This window comes from Macaca mulatta, chromosome 15 (genome assembly GCF_049350105.2).
Source record: "Macaca mulatta isolate MMU2019108-1 chromosome 15, T2T-MMU8v2.0, whole genome shotgun sequence".
NCBI classification, from domain to species: Eukaryota; Metazoa; Chordata; class Mammalia; order Primates; family Cercopithecidae; genus Macaca; species Macaca mulatta.
Window position 1 is genome coordinate 65,917,260 of NC_133420.1, and position 19,454 is coordinate 65,936,713.

The 19,454-nt window shown below is 53.9% G+C and overlaps 1 protein-coding gene across 2 annotated transcripts; it reads left to right on the top strand.

Annotated features, from left to right (window-relative positions):
* Positions 1–10,246: 10,246 nt before the first annotated feature.
* Positions 10,247–16,622, top strand: AQP3 (aquaporin 3). Of its 2 annotated transcripts, NM_001258043.1 has the most exon segments (6): positions 10,255–10,421; positions 13,914–14,040; positions 14,345–14,482; positions 14,831–14,949; positions 15,284–15,501; positions 15,592–16,617. In NM_001258043.1, coding segments are annotated over 6 exon segments (879 nt in total). In that variant the 5' UTR covers positions 10,255–10,313; the 3' UTR covers positions 15,761–16,617.
* The last annotated feature ends 2,832 nt before the right edge of the window (positions 16,623–19,454 follow it).

The window sequence follows — 19,454 nt, forward strand, 5'->3', positions numbered from 1 at the left end:
GTGTGGTGGCGCGTGCCTGTAATCCCAGCTACTCGGGAGTCTGAGGCAGGAGAATCACCTTGAAAAGGAGAGTCAGGGCCGGGCGCGGTGGCTCAAGCCTGTAATCCCAGCACTTTGGGAGGCCGAGACGGGCGGATCAAGAGGCCAGGAGATCGAGACCATCCTAACACGGTGAAACCCCGTCTCTACTAAAGAAATACAAAAAACTAGCCGGGGGAGGTGGCGGGCGCCTGTAGTCCCAGCTACTCGGGAGGCTGAGGCAGGAGAATGGCAGGAACCCGGGAGGCGGAGCTTGCAGTGAGCTGAGATCTGGCCACTGCGCTCCAGCCTGGGCGACAGAGCGAGACTCCGCCTCAAAAAAAAAAAAAAAAAAAAAAAAAAAAGAAAAGGAGAGTCACTTGAAAACCTGGGAGGTGGAGGTTGCAGTGAGCTGAGATCACACCATTGTATTCCAGCCTGGGCAACAAGAGCGAAACTCAGTCTCAAAAAAAAAAAGAGCTCTCATGTAAAATGGTTAAGATGTTTCGGTTGAAGCAGGAGGTGGGGCCAAGGCTCTGCCTTATCTGCTTCCTTCTCCCGACCTCCAACTGCAGCAGTCCCTATAACGGCTTCCTTAGAGCCTCAGGGCTTAGCGAATATCTAAGTTCAAATACCTCTTGGCCCTGGGTAAGCTTCTGGCCATCAGTATGGAACCCAAGGCCCTTCCCACACTACCTGGGTCCTTTCCTAGCGTCCTTGCTGCTGATCTTGTCCTGCCTAAGCAGGCAGTCAGCCCTGCTAGAGTCTGGCCCTGTAGTCTCTCACCTGGAAAACCCTCCATAAAATCCCCAGCCAAATGTTTCTTCCTCTAGTAAGCCCTCTGATTGTCCCAGCCCAAAGGATGCTCCATACTCCCTTCCTGGCTGCAGGGGCCAGGCTAATGCTGGGCCCCAGTTTAGGCCACCTAGGAAGCCTGTGAGCTTTGTTTCTTTGTTTCTTTTCTTTTATTATTTTTTCTTTTTCTTTCCTTTTCTTTCTTTCTTTTTTTTTTTTTTTTTTTTTTTTTTGTTTTGTTTTTCGAGACGGAGTTTTGCTGTTGTTGCCCAGGCTAGAATGCAGTGGCGCGATCTCAGTTCATTGCAACCTCCACCTCCCGGATTCAAGTGACTCTCCAGCCTCAGCCTCCTGAGTAGCTGGGAACACAGGCGTGTGCCACCACACCCAGCTAATTTTGTATTTTTAGTAGAGACGGGGTTTCTCCATGTTGGTCAGGCTGGTCTTGAACTCCCAACCTCAGGTGATCCTCCCACCTTGGCCTCCCAAAGTGCTGGAATCACAGGTATGAGCCACCACGCCCGGCTGAAATTTCTTTTTTCTTTTACTTTTTTTTTTTTTTTTTTTGAGACGGAGTCTTGCTCTGTTGTCTGGGTGGAGTGCAATGGTGCAATCTCGGCTCACTGCAGCCTCTGCCTTCCAGGTTCAAGCGATTCTCCTGCCTCAGCTTCCTGAGTAGCTGGGACTACAGGCGTGTGCCACCATGCCCAGCTATTTTTTTTTTTTTTTTTTTTAGTAGAGAAGGGGTTTCACCATGTTGGCCAGAATCATCTTGATCTCTTGACCTCGTGATCTGCCCGCCTCGGCCTCCCAAAGTGCTGGGATTGCCTGCATGAGCCACTGTGCCCAGCCACCTGTGAGCTTTCTTTTCCTCCTCCATCTCTGGTCCTGACCCTTCATCCTCTTAAGCAACCCTCTCCTGCTTCCAGAAGCTTTCCTGCCAGTGAGGATGGAGATGGGAAATCAGAGGCTCCAGGCATCCTGAGGTGTGAACCAGAGCCCTCCGGACCCCCTAGGCCTGTCACAGTGATGACTGGTCTGTGTCAGCTCCATATTACTAACTCCCTTCCCCCTGAGGCTGGCATGGGGCAGGCCCAAATGTCCAGCAGTTTATCTCTAAACCTCTCAACAGATGCCCATCTCCTATCTCTGGTTTTTATAAACACGGGATCCAGACCCACAGCCTGGCCCAGACAGGGGCATGAAAGGAGATGCACACATGAGCCCTCATGGACACATGCAGGCACACACACAGCTAAATGTGTGTGGATGTACACGGATATTCACACGTGAGGAAATGTGGCTATGATTAAAGGGATGGATTTTGACACAACCCTTTCTTTCTTTATTGACTGTGTAGTACAGTTTTCGAAGCCTGAAACATATACAATCTTCTTTGATTCTTACAAAGGCCCCACCGGGAGGTGGGGGCCCCCTTCAACTGAAACCTCCAGGTGACAGATGAAGACACTGAGAGAGACTCTGTGGGGGTGGGGGAAGATGACCTCAGTAAGGTCATCTAGGTGACCTTACTGTTCAGTGGCCAAGCCAAGCCTGGAGCTCAGATTCTGGGTGTGCAAGAGAGTCTTGTCCCCCTCAGCCTAGTCCCTAGGACTCTGCACCCTTCCTCCATCTACACTCCACCTACATCTAAGCCTCTATCCTATCACTCTGCTGTCTCAACATGACCCTCTGCTGTCCTAAGCCCTCAAAGGCTGCTGAGGGCAGGTCAGGGACACCAGGCTGTGAACCCAGAGTCCCCAGGATATGGGTCAAAGGTTGGTTTTTCTCAAGGCCCAGCTGGACATCCGGTTGAAGGTGCCCAAGGCTGGGGGATTTTGTGTTCCCGGGCTCTCCCCCAGGCCACGCATCTAAAGATGGGGGCAGCTGTGCTGGGGGAGGAGGAGGAGTCTGGGGACACTCATAATGGGGCGATTCATCTCTGCTGTCCGCTTCTGATTCCAGTCCACAGCCAGCTTCCCACACTTCGAGCCTAGAAGCAGGAACAGTGTTCAACAGTGGCCTAAGAGTTGGGGCACACTCTGGAAAGCGGGGTCGAGCATGGAGGGACTCAATGGGGTTCTGTGCCTGGGCTGCCTGCTCTCCCTGTGCCTCAGACCTGTGGCTCCCTGGTCTTTCTGCCCTCTTTACCTGTCCTCCCCATCCCCATGGGGTTTGAATCTCGGATCAGCACTCAGTAGCTGAGTGACCTCAGCAGGTGACTTGTCAGTTTTGTCATCTGTGAAATGGGGAAAATACAACCATTTCTGGGAGTTGTTTTGCAAAGTGGGAGGAAGTGCTTCCTAAACTAGAACATGTCTGCATGTCTGCTTTCCTCTGCCCCTCCCCCACCCCACTCCGATGCTCTGGAAGAGATTAGGGGTTTAGGGGTACTCTAGAGTGAGTAGCTTTCTATGTCTCCAACCCCACCTCTGACTCACTAACAACAAGGAAGGCCTAGGTCTCTTTCTTTACTGGTTCGGGCTACTCCCATTCAAGCAGAAAGAGTTTGGGGTCAGGATATGAAAGGCGTGGCAGTCCCACCCCTTAAAAGGGCCCCAGCCAGCCCCTCTGGTTCAGCAGGCTGGGACTTGCATCCTTAGCCCTTCCCTTGCCTGGGAACCCACTCCTCCAGCTCTGACCTTAAAGAAGTCATGGCCTCCCACGTGGTGGATGGGGCTGTTCAGGCCCCTTCCCTGGCTCAGCCCTCCCACCCAGGTGAGACACAGGCCTTGCTCAAGATACCCTGGGAGGAGGGGGAACCTCCTCATCTGCCTCTTCCCAGAGCACCCAGGAGGGCTGGCTCCCAGCCTGCACTCAGCCCTGGCTCTCCTTCCCAAAGCACAAGCGGAAGCCACGAGGACCCTGGGCAAGCTGTGACTCAGAGGGCTGGGGCCTCACCAAGCTCAATCTCTTCTCTGTGGAGCCATGCTTTCTTCCACCTTCGGCTCTAGGGGGCACCAACCACATTGACTACAATGGGAATGCTGCTTCCGGGGTCGCACAATGGAGCAGTGGGCTTCTGCCCCCCACAGTCAGGCCAGCCTGGTGCTTCTGCACAGGCATCCTCAGATCCTGTCCCCTTTCTGTCCCAGGTGACCCAAGGAGGGCTGACAGGAATAAGGGGCCCATGGAAAGTACTGCATCCTTCCCCTTCCTCCAGTCAGAGTCCTCTCACATCCACTAAGAAGCAAGAAGATCTACCCATGTCTTTTCAGCTCCGACTCTAGCCACTCCAATGTGTATGTGTGTGTATATGTATGAACATGTGTGTACACATGAGGTATGGACATGAATGAGTTTGGTGGGAGTTCACGGAGTCATGGTCCTGAAGGTTGGGCCCTAATGGAGGGGGTGGGGAACAAGGGCATTGAGACCCAGCCCTCGTTCCACTAGCTAAGCCATGTGCCTTGGCATGTAGCTGCATTGACTGGAGGGGGTTGCAAAGATGCTCTATGGTGAGCTGCAGTCCAGGATTGTAGATAGACACATACATGCATGCATACATGGGTGAGTACATGTAGCTGCATATGTGTAAATAAATGCTGCCCAACGTGAATAAGACAGACAAATCCACAGTTGTGTGTGTAACTAGCTACTTTCTGGTGCAGCCCACAAGAAAACCTATGTGAGTTGAATGCAGACAGATGTCTGTGCAGGTTGCTTTTTTGTTTGTTTGTTTATTTGTTTGCTTTTTGAGATGGAGTCTATCTCTGTTGCCCAGGCTGGAGTGCAGTGGTGCGATCTCTGCTCGCTGCAATCTCTGCCTGCCGGGCTCAAGTGATTCTCCTGCCTCAGCCTCCCAAGTAGCTGGGATTACGGGTGCCTGCCACCATGCCTGCCTAATTTTTTGGGGGGAGGTGGGGGATAGAATTTCACTCTTGTCGCCCAGGCTGGAGTGCAATGGCATGATCTCGACTCACTGCACGCTCCACCTCCTGGGTTCAAGTGATTCTCCTGCCTCAGCTTCCTGAGTAGCTGGGACTACAAGTATGGACCACCAAGCCTGGCTAATTTTTATATTTTTAGTAGAGATGGGATTTGTCCATGTTGGCCAGGCTGGTCTTGGACTCCTGACCTCAGGTGATCCATCTGCATTGGCCTCCCAAAGTGCTGGGATTACAGGAGCAAGCCACTGCACCCAGCCTAATTTTTGTATTTTTAGTGGAGACAGGGTTTTACCATGTTGGCCAGGCTGGTCTTGAACTCCTGACCTAAAATGATCTGCCTGGCTCGGCCTCCCAAAGTGCTGGGATTACAGGCATAAGCCACCATGCCCAGCTCTGTCACCCAGGCCAGAGTGCAGTGGTGCGATCTCGGCTCACTGCAAGCTCCGCCTCCCGGATTCATGCCATTCTCTTGCCTCAGCTACAAGCGCCCGCCACTGCACCTGGCTAATTTTTTCTTTTGTATTTTTAGTAGAGATAGGATTTCACCTTGTTAGCCAGGATGGTCTTGATCTCCTGACCTCGTGATCCTCCTGCCTCAGCCTCCCAAAGAGCTGGGATTATAGGCGTGAGCCACTGCGCCCGGGCTCCAGGTTGCTTTTATAAGGGAAGAGGAAAACATATAAAAAATAGAAGTGTGTGTAGTGTCTGCTGGTGGAAGAACTGCCCCTGTTTTTCTCCCCTGCTTTGGTTCCCAGGCTAGATTTGGATGCCAGCAAGCCCAGGATGGGATAGGATGAGGATGGGGTGTTGTGGGCTGGAGTTCCCCATTTTTTTCAGTGTTGAGGAGTACCTTGCCAGTTTCTGCCCTGTGCTGCCTTTGCAGCTTCACTTGAGGCAGGGATGGGCTGGATGCATATTATAGGGTGGGAGGAAAAGGGGGCAACATGGCAGGGGTGCTGTACCACTCCCATAGCCTGTGATCTGGGCCCTTGCACCAGGAGTCTATGGTTCTGTCTTGAGTCACAGGCTGGCAGTGGGGCCAGCGGGCAGGTACTCAGTGATGGCTCCCTGATTCACCATGGGGCCTCCCAGCCTATAGAGGCCTGGAGGGTGGGGTGCATCTTTCTGGGTCAAGGGTCATTAGAGTCCTCATGTGGGGGTTCTATATATGTGTGAGCCCATGGCAAGGCTCTCATGTGAATGGGATCCCTGAACATGGGAGCAGAGCTCAGTGTCTATAGGCAAGTGTGTGACTGCAAACCACGGGGTGTGTGTGTGTGTGTGTGTGTATGCACAAGTGCCTGCATGTATGTGAATCTACTTTTTTTTTTTTTTTGAGATGGAGTCTTGCTCTGTCACCCAGGCTGGAGTGCAGTGGCCAGATCTCAACTCACTGCAAGCTCCGCCTCCCGGGTTCCTGCCATTCTCCTGCCTCAGCCTCCCAAGTAGCTGGGACTACAGGCGCCGCCACCGCGCCCGGCTAATTTTTTGTATTTTTAGTAGAGACGGGGTTTCACCGTGTTAGCCAGGATGGTCTCGATCTCCTGACCTTGTGATCCGCCTGCCTCGGCCTCCCAAAGTGCTGGGATTACAGGCGTGAGCCACCGCGCCCGGCCAGTGAATCTACTTTATGTGTATTGCTAAACCCATCTCTTTGGGCATGAACCGCCTCTGGGACTGGGAGCCCTTATTTCTTTTGTTTTCTTTTCTTTTTTAACATGCCTATCTAGGCTGGGCACGGTGGCTCATGCCTATAATCCCAGCACTTTGGGAGGCCAAGACGGGTGGATCACCTGAGGTCAGGAGTTCGAGACCAGCCTGGTCAACATGGTGAAACCCTGTCTCTACTAAAAAAAAAAAAAAAAAGAAAAAGCCGGGCGCGGTGGCTCACGCCTGTAATCCCAGCACTTTGGGAGGCCGAGGCGGGTGGATCACAAGGTCAGGAGATCGAGACCACCCTGGCTAACACGGTGACACCCCGTCTCTACTAAAAATACAAAAAATTAGCCGGGCATGGTGGCGGGCTCCTATAGTCCCAGTTACTCGGGAGGCTGAGGCAGGAGAACGGCATGAACCCAGGAGGCGGAGCCTGCAGTGAGCTGAGATCACGCCACTGCACTCCAGCCTGGGTGACAGAGCGAGACTCCGTCTCAAAAAAAAAAAAAAAAAAAAAAAAAAATGGCCAGGCATGGTGGTACATGCCTGTAATCCCAGCTACTCGGGAAGCTGAAGCAGGAGAATTGCTCGAACCCAGGTGGAGCGAACTCTGCCTCCTGGATTCAAGTGATCCTCCTGTCTCAGCCTCCTGAGTAGCTGGGATTACAGGCATGTGGCAGAGGTGGTTCATGCCCAAAGAGATGGGTTTAGCAATACTCATAATCCTACAATCCTAGCGCTCTGGGAGGCCAAGGTGGGCAAATTGCTTGAGCTCAGGAGTTCCACACCAGCCTGACCAACATGGCGAAACCCCTTCTCTACAAAAAATACAAAAATTACAGGCATGGTGATGCATGCCTGTAGTTCCAGCTATTTGAGAAGCTGAGGTAGGAGGATTGCTTGATCCCATGAGGTAGAGGCTGGAGTGAGTCATCAATCCATGTTTTTAAGAGCTTGTTTAGCTTCTTCTGCTACCTCTCCTGACAACCTGTCCACTTGAAGGGTCCATGCCTGTCTGTCCTGAAATGTCAATGGTCCCGTCACCTAACACAGTTTGACTGTAGGTTCCAATGGCCCCTGGGGCTTTCTTGGTGCTGATCACCTTTCTGATCTAGGACGACAGGGCTAACCCTTCTCTCTTTTGGCCCCCCTAGGAGAAGAACCTCTGCACTAGCCCTGCTCACTTCTCATTGGACCGTGGGAGCCCTTATTTCTTTCTTTTTCTTGAGACAGAGTTTGGCTCTTGTTGCCCAGGCTGGAGTGCAATGGCACGATCTCAGGTCATTGCAACCTCCATCTTCTGGGTTTAAGTGATTCTCCTGCCTCAGCCTCCCAAGCAGCTGAGATTACAGGCACCCGCCATAACGCCGGGCTAATTTTTGGTATTTTTAGTAGAGACGGGGTTTCGCCATATTTATCAGTCTGGTCTTGAACTCCTGACCTCAGGTGATCCGCCCACCTCAGCCTCCCAAAGTGCTGGGATTATAGGTGTGAGCCACCACGCCCAGCCGGGGGCCCTTATTTCTCACATTCATCCCTCAAGGGACAAGTCCTCAGGGTAATTAGCCCACCTGGATTAAGTCCCTCTGGAAAATGATTTCTTTGATCTCCTCTGGCAATGCCGCCATAGAAGCTTGGCATAAGTGCATGTTGTTTGCTCCCAGGCCACCAGATGTTTCCTTGTTATTAAAAGCAGCATAGAGGGTAAGGTTGCACTTTGGGAGGCTGAGGTGACAGGATCACTTAAAGCCAGGAGTTTGAGACTAACCTGAGCAACATAGCAAGACCTTGTTTTTACAACAGATTTTTAAAAATTAGCTAAGTGTCATGGTGGCACATAGTCCCTATAGTCCCATCCATTCTGGAGGCTGAGGTGGGAGGATCGCTTGAGTCCAGGAGTTCGAGGCTACAGTGAGCTGTGATTGCACCACAGCCTGGGTGATGGAGCAAGACCCTACTCTTTTTTTTTTTTTTTTTTTTGAGACGGAGTCTTGTTCTGTCACCCAGGCTGGAGTGCGGTGGCCAGATCTCGGCTCACTGCAAGCTCCGCCTCCTGGGTTTACGCCATTCTCCTGCCTCTTCCTCCCGAGTAGCTGGGACTACAGGCGCCCGCCACCTCGCCCGGCTAGTTTTTTGTATTTTTTTTTTAGGAGAGACGGGGTTTCTTTTTTTTTTTTTGAGACGGAGTCTTGCTCTGTCGCCCAGGCTGGGGTGCAGTGGCCGGATCTCAGCTCACTGCAAGCTCCACCTCCCGGGTTTACGCCATTCTCCTGCCTCAGCCTCCTGAGTAGCTGGGACTACAGGCGCCCGCCACCTCGCCCAGCTAGTTTTTTGAATTTTTTAGTAGAGATGGGGTTTCACCGTGTTAGCCAGGATGGGAGAGACGGGGTTTCACAATGTTAGCCAGGATGGTCTCGATCTCCTGTCCTCGTGATCCGCCCATCTCGGCCTCCCAAAGTGCTGGGATTACAGGCGATGAGCCACCGCGCCTGGCCAAGACCCTACTCTTTAAAGAGAGAGAGAGAGAGAGAGAGAGAGAGAGAGAGAGCGCACAAGGTTGTCCCATGATCCCCATCAGATGAGGCTGACTCCCCCACAATTAAGTTTGCTTAAAAAGACGGACTTGCTGCCCGCAGTGGCTCATGCCTGTAATCCCAGCACTGTGGGAGGCTGAGGCGGGTGGATAACTTGTGGTCAGGAGTTCAAAACCAGCCTGGTCAACATGATGAAACCCTGTCTCCATTAAAAAAACAAAAATTAGCTGGGCATGGTGGCATGCGCCTGTAATCCCAGTTACTCAGGAGGTTGAGGCAGGAGAATCATTTGAACCTGGGAGGTGGAGGTTGCAGTGAGCCAAGATCACACCATTGCACTCCACCTAGGCAACGGAGAGTCTCTGTCTAAAAAAAAAAAAAAAAAAGAGAGAGACAGCCTTTTCCTTGGCTGGGGGTAAGTCAGATGGGAGAGGAGAGGGTTAAAAACAGCTGGGACTCAGCCTGCTGGCAAACATGTGGCATGTGGCATGTCGGGGCAACTGCAGCTCAGCCTCTGGAGCCATGTGAGCAATGCACGCAGGTACACGTGTGACAAGCTCAGGTCACCTAGCCATGTTCAACAGGCATGTGCACAGCCACGAGGAATGCCCAGCCATACAATTAGGCACACAGGACATCCATCATGTGTAGACACAGCTGTGGACATAGCTGGCCAGGACATGCGACACACGACCTGCTCACAGCACAAGGAGAAGGGCCCATGAACTCAGCACGTGTGTCTGTGTGCCCACCTGGGTCTGGACTGCTGCCCTCCTGACACAAGCTGTCCACTTGAAGGGTCCGTGCCTATCTGTCCTGACAGAAGAGACAGTGTTTCTTCTCACTTGGGGCTCGCAGCCTCCTCCCTCCTGCCCCGAATTAAGGACCTGTTGGGTCCAGTCATCCTGGAGAGATGAGGCCAGTTTCTTTCTGACAGGTCTCCTTCCGCCTCCAAGGAAGTGGGGTGATCACAGGGTCCAGGTGGTCTCTATGACAGCTGCATCCTCCCCAGCCATGGCCCTGAACCCTGCCTATACTCCCACCATTGGCTCTCAGATCTGCCTAAGCCTCTCAGCCCCCATGACGCCCCCTCCCCTAAGTGCCCTTTGAAGGCCACCCGTCCCTCAAAGCTCCTCACACTCCATGCCCGCCTCCCCACGCCACCTTCCTCTCCAGCTCCGCCCACCCGGCGTCTGCACCAGCCTCCCACCGAGGTGGGGCGGGGGCGAGGGGGCGCCCACTCCTCCGCGCTCCGGGACTGCAGGGCGGGGCTGCAGGGCGGGCGGGGCTGCAGGGCGGGCGGGGCCCGTGTCTCCCGCGCTCCTATAAAGGGAGCCACCAGCGCTGGAGGCCGCTGCTCGCTGCGCCCGCCGCCTCCCGCTACGCCTGCCCGCCCGACAGCGCCGCCGCCTGCCCCGCCATGGGTCGACAGAAGGAGTTGATGTCCCGCTGCGGGGAGATGCTCCACATCCGCCACCGGCTGCTCCGCCAGGCGCTGGCCGAATGCCTGGGGACCCTCATCCTCGTGGTGAGTGGAGGGAGCCGGGAAAACCTTTCTCTCTCCAGCCCTTGCACTCCCCAAACGCTCACTTCCCCGAAGGGGCTGTGTTTTCCAAAGTGGCCTGGACGCACCTCCCCAGCTCTGACCCCCACGCTTAACCCCGGTGGATCAAGCTGACTTCCAAAGTCCTCTCCCCCACGGTTCTAACCCCATCTCTGACAGCTCCGACTCTCCAGAATGACAGCTGTTACTCCCCAGTGACAGTGCCGATCGTTTACCTCCCACAAGTGACTCAGCCCACAGGCTGGGGGAAGCAGTCTGGGACCGCCAGCCACTTCCCCTGCCTCCCACAGCCCTCCAGTTTCCCGGAATCCCAGCTCCCAGAGGCAGGGGAAGGAGCGGAGGCAAATGAGCCATTATTAGGTTATTTGGGTCGTGGGTGTCTGGCCTCTAATGAATAATTAAGCCTCAAAAAGTCCAAAAGTTGCAGTGAGTGAGGACAGTTGCACGAGTGGGGGCAGAGGGCGCAGGCCACATGGGCTGCAAACAGCGCAGTGGGAAGGGAGGCAGATTCTGACGGTAGGAGGGTGGGAGGAAGCTAGGTCCAAACACAGAGGACGCGCGTCTAAAGTTGCTCTCCTGGTGCGGAGCGACTCCCAGGCCCTCTGTTATCCAGACAGATGCTGTCAGCGTCTCTGCAGAAGAGGACAAGCATTCTGGTTATTCCCTGGTCTCTTGGTTACAACGTGGGTTCTCTGAGTTAGATATTTCCCTGTCTGGGTTACTCCTCAGTCCTAGTTACTCCTTGGTTACACCAGTTTCACCCTGGTTTTGTTCTGGGTAACTCTGTTTGCACTTCTTAGGTCTGGCAGACCCACCAGTTATGGTCCTATTTCCTGTCCCAGTTTCTGTCTGATTTTCAGCCCCTCATGTGGTTACACCTGTTTTCCTCTGGGTTCAGTTGCTACATTGCAGTGGGTGGGTTACTCCGTTCCTGCCCCAGCCCTAGGTAGTACAGACCAGCTGGCCCACTGTGGACTAGGAAGCTTAACTAAGGGGTAGGGATCCCCAAATGGTAGAGGAGCAGGATCCATGGGCAGAGGAGGGCTGACCCACTTCTGGCTTCCAAGAATAGGAAGTGGGGAAGCCACAGGGGGCATTTTATCCACAGCCTTCCATAAGATTAGTGGTCCTATCAGCCAGCCCTGGCCCCTCTCTTGTGTGCCAAGAAGGCAATAGGAGGTGGCTTTTGTCACCCTCCTGCCTCAGAGCCCCCACTCCTATCTGAGTCCTGAGTCCAGCCACCTGTTTTAGAGCAGCCAGGCCAGGGGAGGACGATGTCTTCTATTTTCCTAGAGGGGCCTCCTCATTCCCTCCCAAGTCTCAGTTCACTCTCTCACAAAGGAGCCGTTAGTCCTCCCACTGAGCCCCAGGATCATCAGGCTTATCCCAGACCACAATAGAAGGGCGTTAAATTTGTGGGGGAAGGCTTGCAGGCTCAGATGGATGTGAGGTATTGGATATCAGTGAGAAGCAGAACCTCAAGGACTGCATGAACTGGAGGGGCAGGCCTGGGGGTCCCTGTGTAATGGATGAATGCCTGCCTGCATACCTGTGTGTTGGGAGCCTAGGCCTGCAGTGGCAGAATCAGGGTTGGCTTTGGGGTGAGGAAAGCCACTTTCTCTGAGATACCTGGTGCTAGGGCAGGGGGCAGTGCTGGCTGAGAACTCAGGGCAGGGGGTGGGGGAGGAAGAGGAAGATTAGCCCCAAGGTGGTGGAACTGGCTCTGACAGCTCCTCCCTCCAAGGCCTCCTGGGATGGAGCCAGGTCTGAGCCTTTGGTAGGCAAGGAGCTGCGGCCAGGGCCTCCCAAGCAGGGGCAGGACGCCTCAGACCCTCACGTGCCTGTCTCCCACTACCCCTCTTCACATATACACCTGCAATCTCTGATCTTTGCTCTCACCTGCCTGCACACCTTTGCCCCATGTCATTGCCGCTGGCTTCTCCATTATCTCTTGGTCTTTCTGGGATGATAATCAAAATGCTTAACCATCCAGAACAGGCACTGACCCATCAGAATAAACAGGGCCCGTAGCACAGGTCCTGGAAACTGCCTGCTCTGTGAGCATAAAACGTTTAGTTATAGGCAGGTGGGAGAGGAGACCAGGGGAAGGCATTTGAGCAGCTTTGAGGGACACTCAGGGGGCTCGGGGCAACAATTCTTTACAGCTGCTGTGGAAGTATTTTCAGGCTTGAACAAGGGGAATAGACATAGTACGTTCTTTTTTAAATAGAGACAGGATCTCACTATGTTGCCCAGGCTGGTCTCAAACTCCTGGGTTCAAGATCCTCCTATCTCAGCCTCCAAAGTGCTGGGATTACAGGTGTGAGCCACCACCGCTGGCTCCAGTACGTTCTATATTTGTAGAACACCAGGGCTCTTAGTCTTTTTTAGTTCCCCCATTTTTGGCAGAAAGTTTAGAACTGATCTCCCCATTTCTACTGCCCTGGGTCCCAGGCTGGGGATAGTAAGAGGAGCCACTCAGATCCCTCTCTGTAGGACCTCCAAATCTGAGTGGGGAATCTGGACCCCTGAGAGCAGAGAGGTCATGGGTGGAGAGAGGAGGCGCTGGGACAGGGACAGGTAAAGGAAGGGGGACACGGTGAGGGCTGGGGCTCTGACATCCTGGACTCAGGAGAAGTGGATTCAATCTCACTTCTGGTCTCCTCCCTATTTATTTGTGTCCCCCATTGCCAACACTACCACCACCACATGAGCTTTTCTTTTCTTTTTAACATTTTTTTTTTTTTTTTTTGAGATGGAGTCCCACTCTGTCGCCCAGGCTGGAGTGCAGTGGCACAATCTTGGCTCACTGCAACATCTGCCTCCCATGTTCAAGTGATTCTCCTGCCTCAGCCTCCTGAGTAGCTGGGATTACAGGCGTCCACCACCACGCCTAGCTAATTTTTGTATTTTCAGTAGAGATGGGGTTTCGCTATGTTGGCCAGGCTGGTCTGAAACTCCTGACCTCAGGTGATCCTCCCACCTCAAACTATCAAAGTGCTGGGATTATAGGTGTGAGCCACTGCACCTGGCCCACATGAGATTTTCTTTGGGGCAGCTGGGGGATGAGTGAGAGGCTTCCCACCTTTACGGTCCAGGCCCGAAGGGCTGTGGATAAACTTGTGCTAAGGTGAAAGCTGTTCCCCTAAACCTACTGCTGAAATTCAAGGAAAATCAGTGAAGATGGTTCAGTCATCTTCTAGGATCCCAGTCACAGACCCTGCTTCCAGCGCTTTCCATAGGGCCCTCTTATATTAGGGTTGGGATAGTGGGGGTGGGAAGGCATGTGTCCTTTTTCTGGAGGGTGCAATTGCAGCAGAAGGGGTTCGGGTTGGGTTCCAGGAAGGGCCTCTAGTCCTCCCAGTGGTGGCGGGTGGGCAGGTTGCTGGCTTCACCCCTTCCTTCTGGAGTGAGAGTTGCTGGTCCTCAGCCTCCCTGCCTTGTTCTTCCTGACAGATGTTTGGCTGTGGCTCCGTGGCCCAGGTTGTGCTCAGCCGGGGCACCCATGGTGGTTTCCTCACCATCAACCTGGCCTTTGGCTTTGCTGTCACTCTGGGCATCCTCATTGCTGGCCAGGTCTCTGGTAAGGCCTTAACCCTGCCCCCAGCCCTTGACCCTCAATAGCATTCCCACTAGGTGTCCTGGGGCAGGTCATGGTTGTGGCCTCTGCTTTGGCCCCCTGGGAAAGGAGGGTGGAGAAGACACTTGACACTTGACACTTAGAACCTTCGACTCTCACCTTGGAATCAGAGATTATCAACTGGCCTGCTACATAGACCAACCACCATCCTGTGCAAGAAACCCCTCTCTGCACCTCTTCTCAGGGGACCCTAGCCTCCTGACTGTGGCAGGCTGCAGCTAATAGGTCCCATGTCCCCTCTGCCCAGGGGCCCACCTGAACCCTGCCGTGACCTTTGCCATGTGCTTCCTGGCTCGTGAGCCCTGGATCAAGCTGCCCGTCTATACCCTGGCACAGACGCTGGGAGCCTTCTTGGGTGCTGGAATCGTTTTTGGGTTGTATTATGGTAAGCATTCCCCACCCTGTCCTCCTCCACTACCCGCCTCCCTCTGTTCAGGACCAGCTGGCACCAGGCCTTTTGATGACAGACGGCTAGGGCCTGCCCAGGCCCCGGGCTCATGACTCACTCATTCACACATAGGGCCAAGGTTGGGGGCACGAGGGGAAAGAAACAAGTTGGGCAATAAGAGTCTCAGGCCCTCCACCCCACCCCATGTCATCCCCTCTGCCTGGTGCAATACAGCAGTATTGCTACTTACCCATAACCAGTGGGAGGGTGGGGAGGGCACACCTGAGAGGGAAGGCTGGGCTCAGGCCTCTCCCCCAGCTCACTCTGGGTCTAATTTGTCACCAGATGCAATCTGGGGCTTTGCCGACAACCAGCTTTTTGTTTCGGGCCCCAATGGCACAGCTGGCATCTTTGCTACCTACCCCTCTGGACACTTGGATATGATCAATGGCTTCTTTGACCAGGTATGGGCTGGGGACATGTGAGGGGAACGCAGGGAGGGGACCAAGTTGCCTTGGTAGCTCATGGACTGGCTCGGGGACAGGACTCCTTGACTGTAGCAGGATTTCTCAAATCTGTGGGGTAACCCGCATCAGAACATGGTGGCAGGTACTTTTAAAACATGCGGCTCTCCAGCGGGTTCTTGTGCACGCAGACATTCTAGCACCATTGCTTTCAGGAGGAAAGCATGGGCAGGCACTGACAGGAGTCTAGGAGCTAGAGGGAAGGTAGGGGACGGAAGGAGGGATCAGAGAAAGGGAGGGAGCTGCTGCTCACCCTGTTCTCCCCACTCCCCAGTTCATAGGCACAGCCTCCCTCATCGTGTGTGTGCTGGCCATTGTTGACCCCTACAACAACCCTGTCCCCCGAGGCCTGGAGGCCTTCACCGTGGGCCTGGTGGTCCTGGTCATCGGCACCTCCATGGGTTTCAACTCCGGCTATGCTGTCAACCCTGCCCGGGACTTTGGACCCCGCCTTTTTACAGCGCTCGCGGGCTGGGGCTCTAAAGTCTTCACGTGAGTACAGTTCCCACCTAGCTCACCCCAGCCTGCCTCTCCTCTGCCCCGCCCCCCACGTCCCTGACCATGAGTGTCTGTTCCCCCCAGGACCGGCCGGCATTGGTGGTGGGTGCCCATCGTGTCCCCACTCCTGGGCTCCATTGCGGGTGTCTTCGTGTACCAGCTGATGATCGGCTGCCACCTGGAGCAGCCTCCACCCTCCACTGAGCAAGAGAATGTGAAGCTGGCCCATGTGAAGCACAAGGAGCAGATCTGAGTGGGCAGTGGCCATCTCCCCACTCCATGGCGCTGGCCTTGAGCATCCACTGACTGTCCAAGGGCCACTCCCAAGAAGCCCCCTTCAGGATCTACCCTTCCAGGCTAAGGAGCTCCTTATCCACTCTCACCCCACGAGACAGCCCCTTCAGGAGTTCACTGGACCTTGCCCAAATAGCACCTTAGGCCACTGCCCCTAAGCTGGGGTGGAACTGGAATTTGGGTAAATACATCCTTTTGTCTCCCAAGGGAAGAGAATGGGCAGCAGGTATGTGTGTGTGTGCGTGTGTGTGCTTGTGTATGTGTGTGTGTGTGTGGTTTCCCAGATATTCAGGGCAAGGGACCAGTCGGAAGGGATTCTGGCTGTTGGGGGAGCCCAGAGATGGGGGAAGGCAGCCTGTCCATCTGTGCATGAGGAGAGGAAAGTGCCAGGGTGTGTGTGTTTCAGGGGCTCCACATGAAGGAGCTGCAGATAGATGTGTTTCTGTGTGTGTGTGTGTCTGCCTTCTTTTCTAAGTGGGGGCTTCTACAGGCTTTTGGGAGGTAGGATGGATGTGGGAAGGGCTGGGAGGAGGCAGCCACAGCTCAGGTTTGGAGCACTTATGTACATACATAAGTAGGAGCAATGGGACGTGTTTCTGTCATAACGCAGGCATGAAGGGTGGGGTGAAGTCCAGGTCATAAGTTTCATGTTTGCTTTTGTTTTGTTTTGTTTTGAATGTATGTAGCAGATGTTACAGTCTTAGGGATCGGGGTTGGGAGACCCCACTCTAGAAAGGGTCGTCGCTCCTTTAATCCTCCACTCAACAATGTACTCTTTTATCTTTTATATTAAAAAAAATAAATAAAATGTGTGCCTAAAACCTCCAGTTGTGCAAATCTCTTTCTGCTTGCTCTGCTGCTTTTCTGGGGCCAGTTAAGGAGCTTCAGCATGCCCACAGTGAGCCAGGGTGCCCGGCTGAGTGTCTGATATGGTCAGGTTGCCCTGGGGGTCATACAGAGAGGTTAGAGAGCCTCTTCGCCAAGCCTCTCAGTTTGAACTCAGTGGTCCCAAACTTTCCCCCAAGCTTCCATCCTCATGGGTACCCCAGCATAATGAATGGAATCTTCTTCCCAATCCCTGTACCCACACATCATCCCGGAAAAGGCTTGAGCCCCATGCAGGGAAGATCTTGCTGCAGAGCTGCCCAAAAGGGAGAACTGCTGCCCAGGAGGTGGCGAGTTCCCTGTTGCTGGAGGAGACCCATCAGACTGGAACCTGTATTGTCCTCCACAACCTGCAGCTGTTCAGGCTCCATAACCTCCACCCAGACCTTGGCCACAGCCCCCTTGGCAGCATCCCTGCCTCCAGGCCTGCCCCAGTCAGTCCACAAAGCAACCAGAGGGATCTCTTCAAAACCCCTGCTGAAAGGGCCCGTCTGGAGACCACCCACAACCCTCCATCTGGCGTTCAGGACCTCCAGGACCCAACTCTCGACCCTACTCCTCTCACACGGCTCCATCTGCCTCAGCCTACTTTGTGTTTCTACATTTTTGTGTCTTCAGACTTTGCTCCAAAGTCCCAACTCACATCTTTGCTCATTAATGATCTGCTTTAACACCTCTTCCTCTGGGAAGCCATCCCTGCTCTGCCTCACTCTTCCAGCATCTTCTAGTCAGCTGTCTTAGGTGCCGAGACCCGCAGCTGGTTCATGCTCATTTCCCCTTCCGCTTCATTTCTTCAGTCATTTCATTTCTACAGAGGTACCTCTGTGCCCAGTAAGGCAGGGGGTGGGACGATTGACTCTGGCACTCTGACTTGCCCAGAAAAGCAATGGGCTCAGCACACCTGAGAACAGGAAGCTTTTCTCATTTGCTTCTTCCTTCCCACACCCTCCTCAAGTTTCATCAAGGGAAACGTCATGAAATACAAGGGAAGGTATCCCCTACCCAATCCCTACTCTGAGCAAACCCCGTGGGAGCCAGAGGATCCCTGTGTGTGGCAGGAGAATTGTGGTTTTTAGAAGCTAAGCCAGCTTTTGCTCTCCAGCCTTCACAGATGAGACCATGGCCCAGAGAGGGTGGGTGGCAAACACAGGGTCACACAGCCAAGAATCTGCCTGGGGAGGTGAGGGCAGGAGAAGGCAACTCCATTTTAGGTTTCTATCCCTTCTTTGTCCCCAGCTCCCAAGAGGCGTGTCCAGAATGTGGGAGGGACCTGAGCCAGAGGGAGTGTCCCCTTCCCAGGCCCTGGGGGGAGGAAGGGCAAACCTTGGGAGGGGAATACGGCTGCAGAGGGTCATTCCAGCCACACCAGTCCCACCTGGGCTGCCCTCACCTTGCTGTCCTTCCCAGCATGCCCCATGTCCTTCTGTCACCCCTTGCTCTCAAATCCTGCTGCTGACCCTGACCAGTCAGCCCAGAGGGTGGTGGCAGCACTTTTGGTGCAGTAATTAATGGGTAGGCAAACCTGGGTTCCTGGCCCAGCTAGGATTCTCTCTCTAGCTGGGTGACCTTGGGGTAGTCATGTTCTTTTCCTGAACCTCCCTTATCTGTGAATTGGGAGATACTGAGAGGAGGAAATAATGGAAGATGATTCATGGAAAAGACCTAACACAGTGACCAGCAGATGGTAAATCCTCAATAAATGTCACCTCCTGATTTTTCCTGCAGAACCAGAGATGGGGGTGGGAAGGCAGTGGAGGGAGGATGCTAAAGGCTGTTTTTTTTAAAGGTCATTGAATTCAATATCCTCTTCCTCCTCAGATTCCTTCCATGGATTCTGAATTTCCTGAGAAAGGGGAGGGAGGAAATATGAGGGCGATGGCGTGCTGTGTCCTGACTTCAGAAAGCTCTTGGGAGAGATGGAGGGGAGACAAGAGGGGCTCACGCACAGGATGCAGGGCAAAGAAGCATGCGACCACAGCCAAGGAAACATGTTGCCTGGAGGGTCAGGCCATGCGAGAGCATGGACCAGGAGCAGTGGGTCAGGGCAGGGGCTGATAGGGACATGAGCCATGCAGCAGCTGTGTGACCCCTCCAGGGGTAGGAGGGAAGCTCCCCACCTCCAGGTGTACCTTCCACCAGCAGTTCTGGCTGTCACAAAGTTCTAGCAAGACAACTCCTCATCTCCTTTAGGAAGGTATCTTCTCCCGGCCGGGCGCGGTGGCTCATGCCTGTAATTCCAGCACTTTGGGAGGCTGAGGCGGGCGGATCACGAGGTCAGGAGATCAAGACCATCCTGGCTAACACGGTGAAATCCCGTCTCCACTAAAAATACAAAAAATTAGCCGGGCGTGGCAGCAGGCGCCTGTAGTTCCAGCTACTGGGGAGGCTGAGGTAGGAGAATGGCGTGAACCCGGGAGGTGGAGCTTGCAGTGAGCCGAGATCGCACCACTGCGCTCTAGCCTGGGCGACAGAGCAAGACTCTGTCTCGGGAAAAGAAAAAAAAAAAAGGAAGGTATCTCCTCCCATTCCATGTAATCCATTTTCTGGGGAGGACATGGAGGGTGAATCACATCCCCCACCTCACCTCTGTCCCTTCTTCCTGTGCTGAGCCATCTCCATGGCCCACTTTGGAGAAGCTCATGTTTCCTTAAAATTTGGATCTGCTTGGGTTAAAATCAGTCTCTGTGAAACTTGAGCTTGGTTCCTGTTTCTTAGTGTGCCTGCCTCGGTGTGTGTGTGCACACAGGGAAGTGTGCACTTCTCAGTGT

Bases quoted from the DNA above. Each gene is read 5' to 3' on its own strand.
- AQP3 (XM_077965143.1), top strand. From the start codon at position 10,314: ATGGGTCGACAGAAGGAGTTGATGTCCCGCTGCGGGGAGATGCTCCAC. The intron at 14,041-14,344 runs GTAAGGCCTTAA...CCCTCTGCCCAG, and splicing joins CATTGCTGGCCAGGTCTCTG to GGGCCCACCTGAACCCTGCC. The intron at 14,950-15,591 runs GTATGGGCTGGG...TGTTCCCCCCAG, and splicing joins TCAATGGCTTCTTTGACCAG to GACCGGCCGGCATTGGTGGT.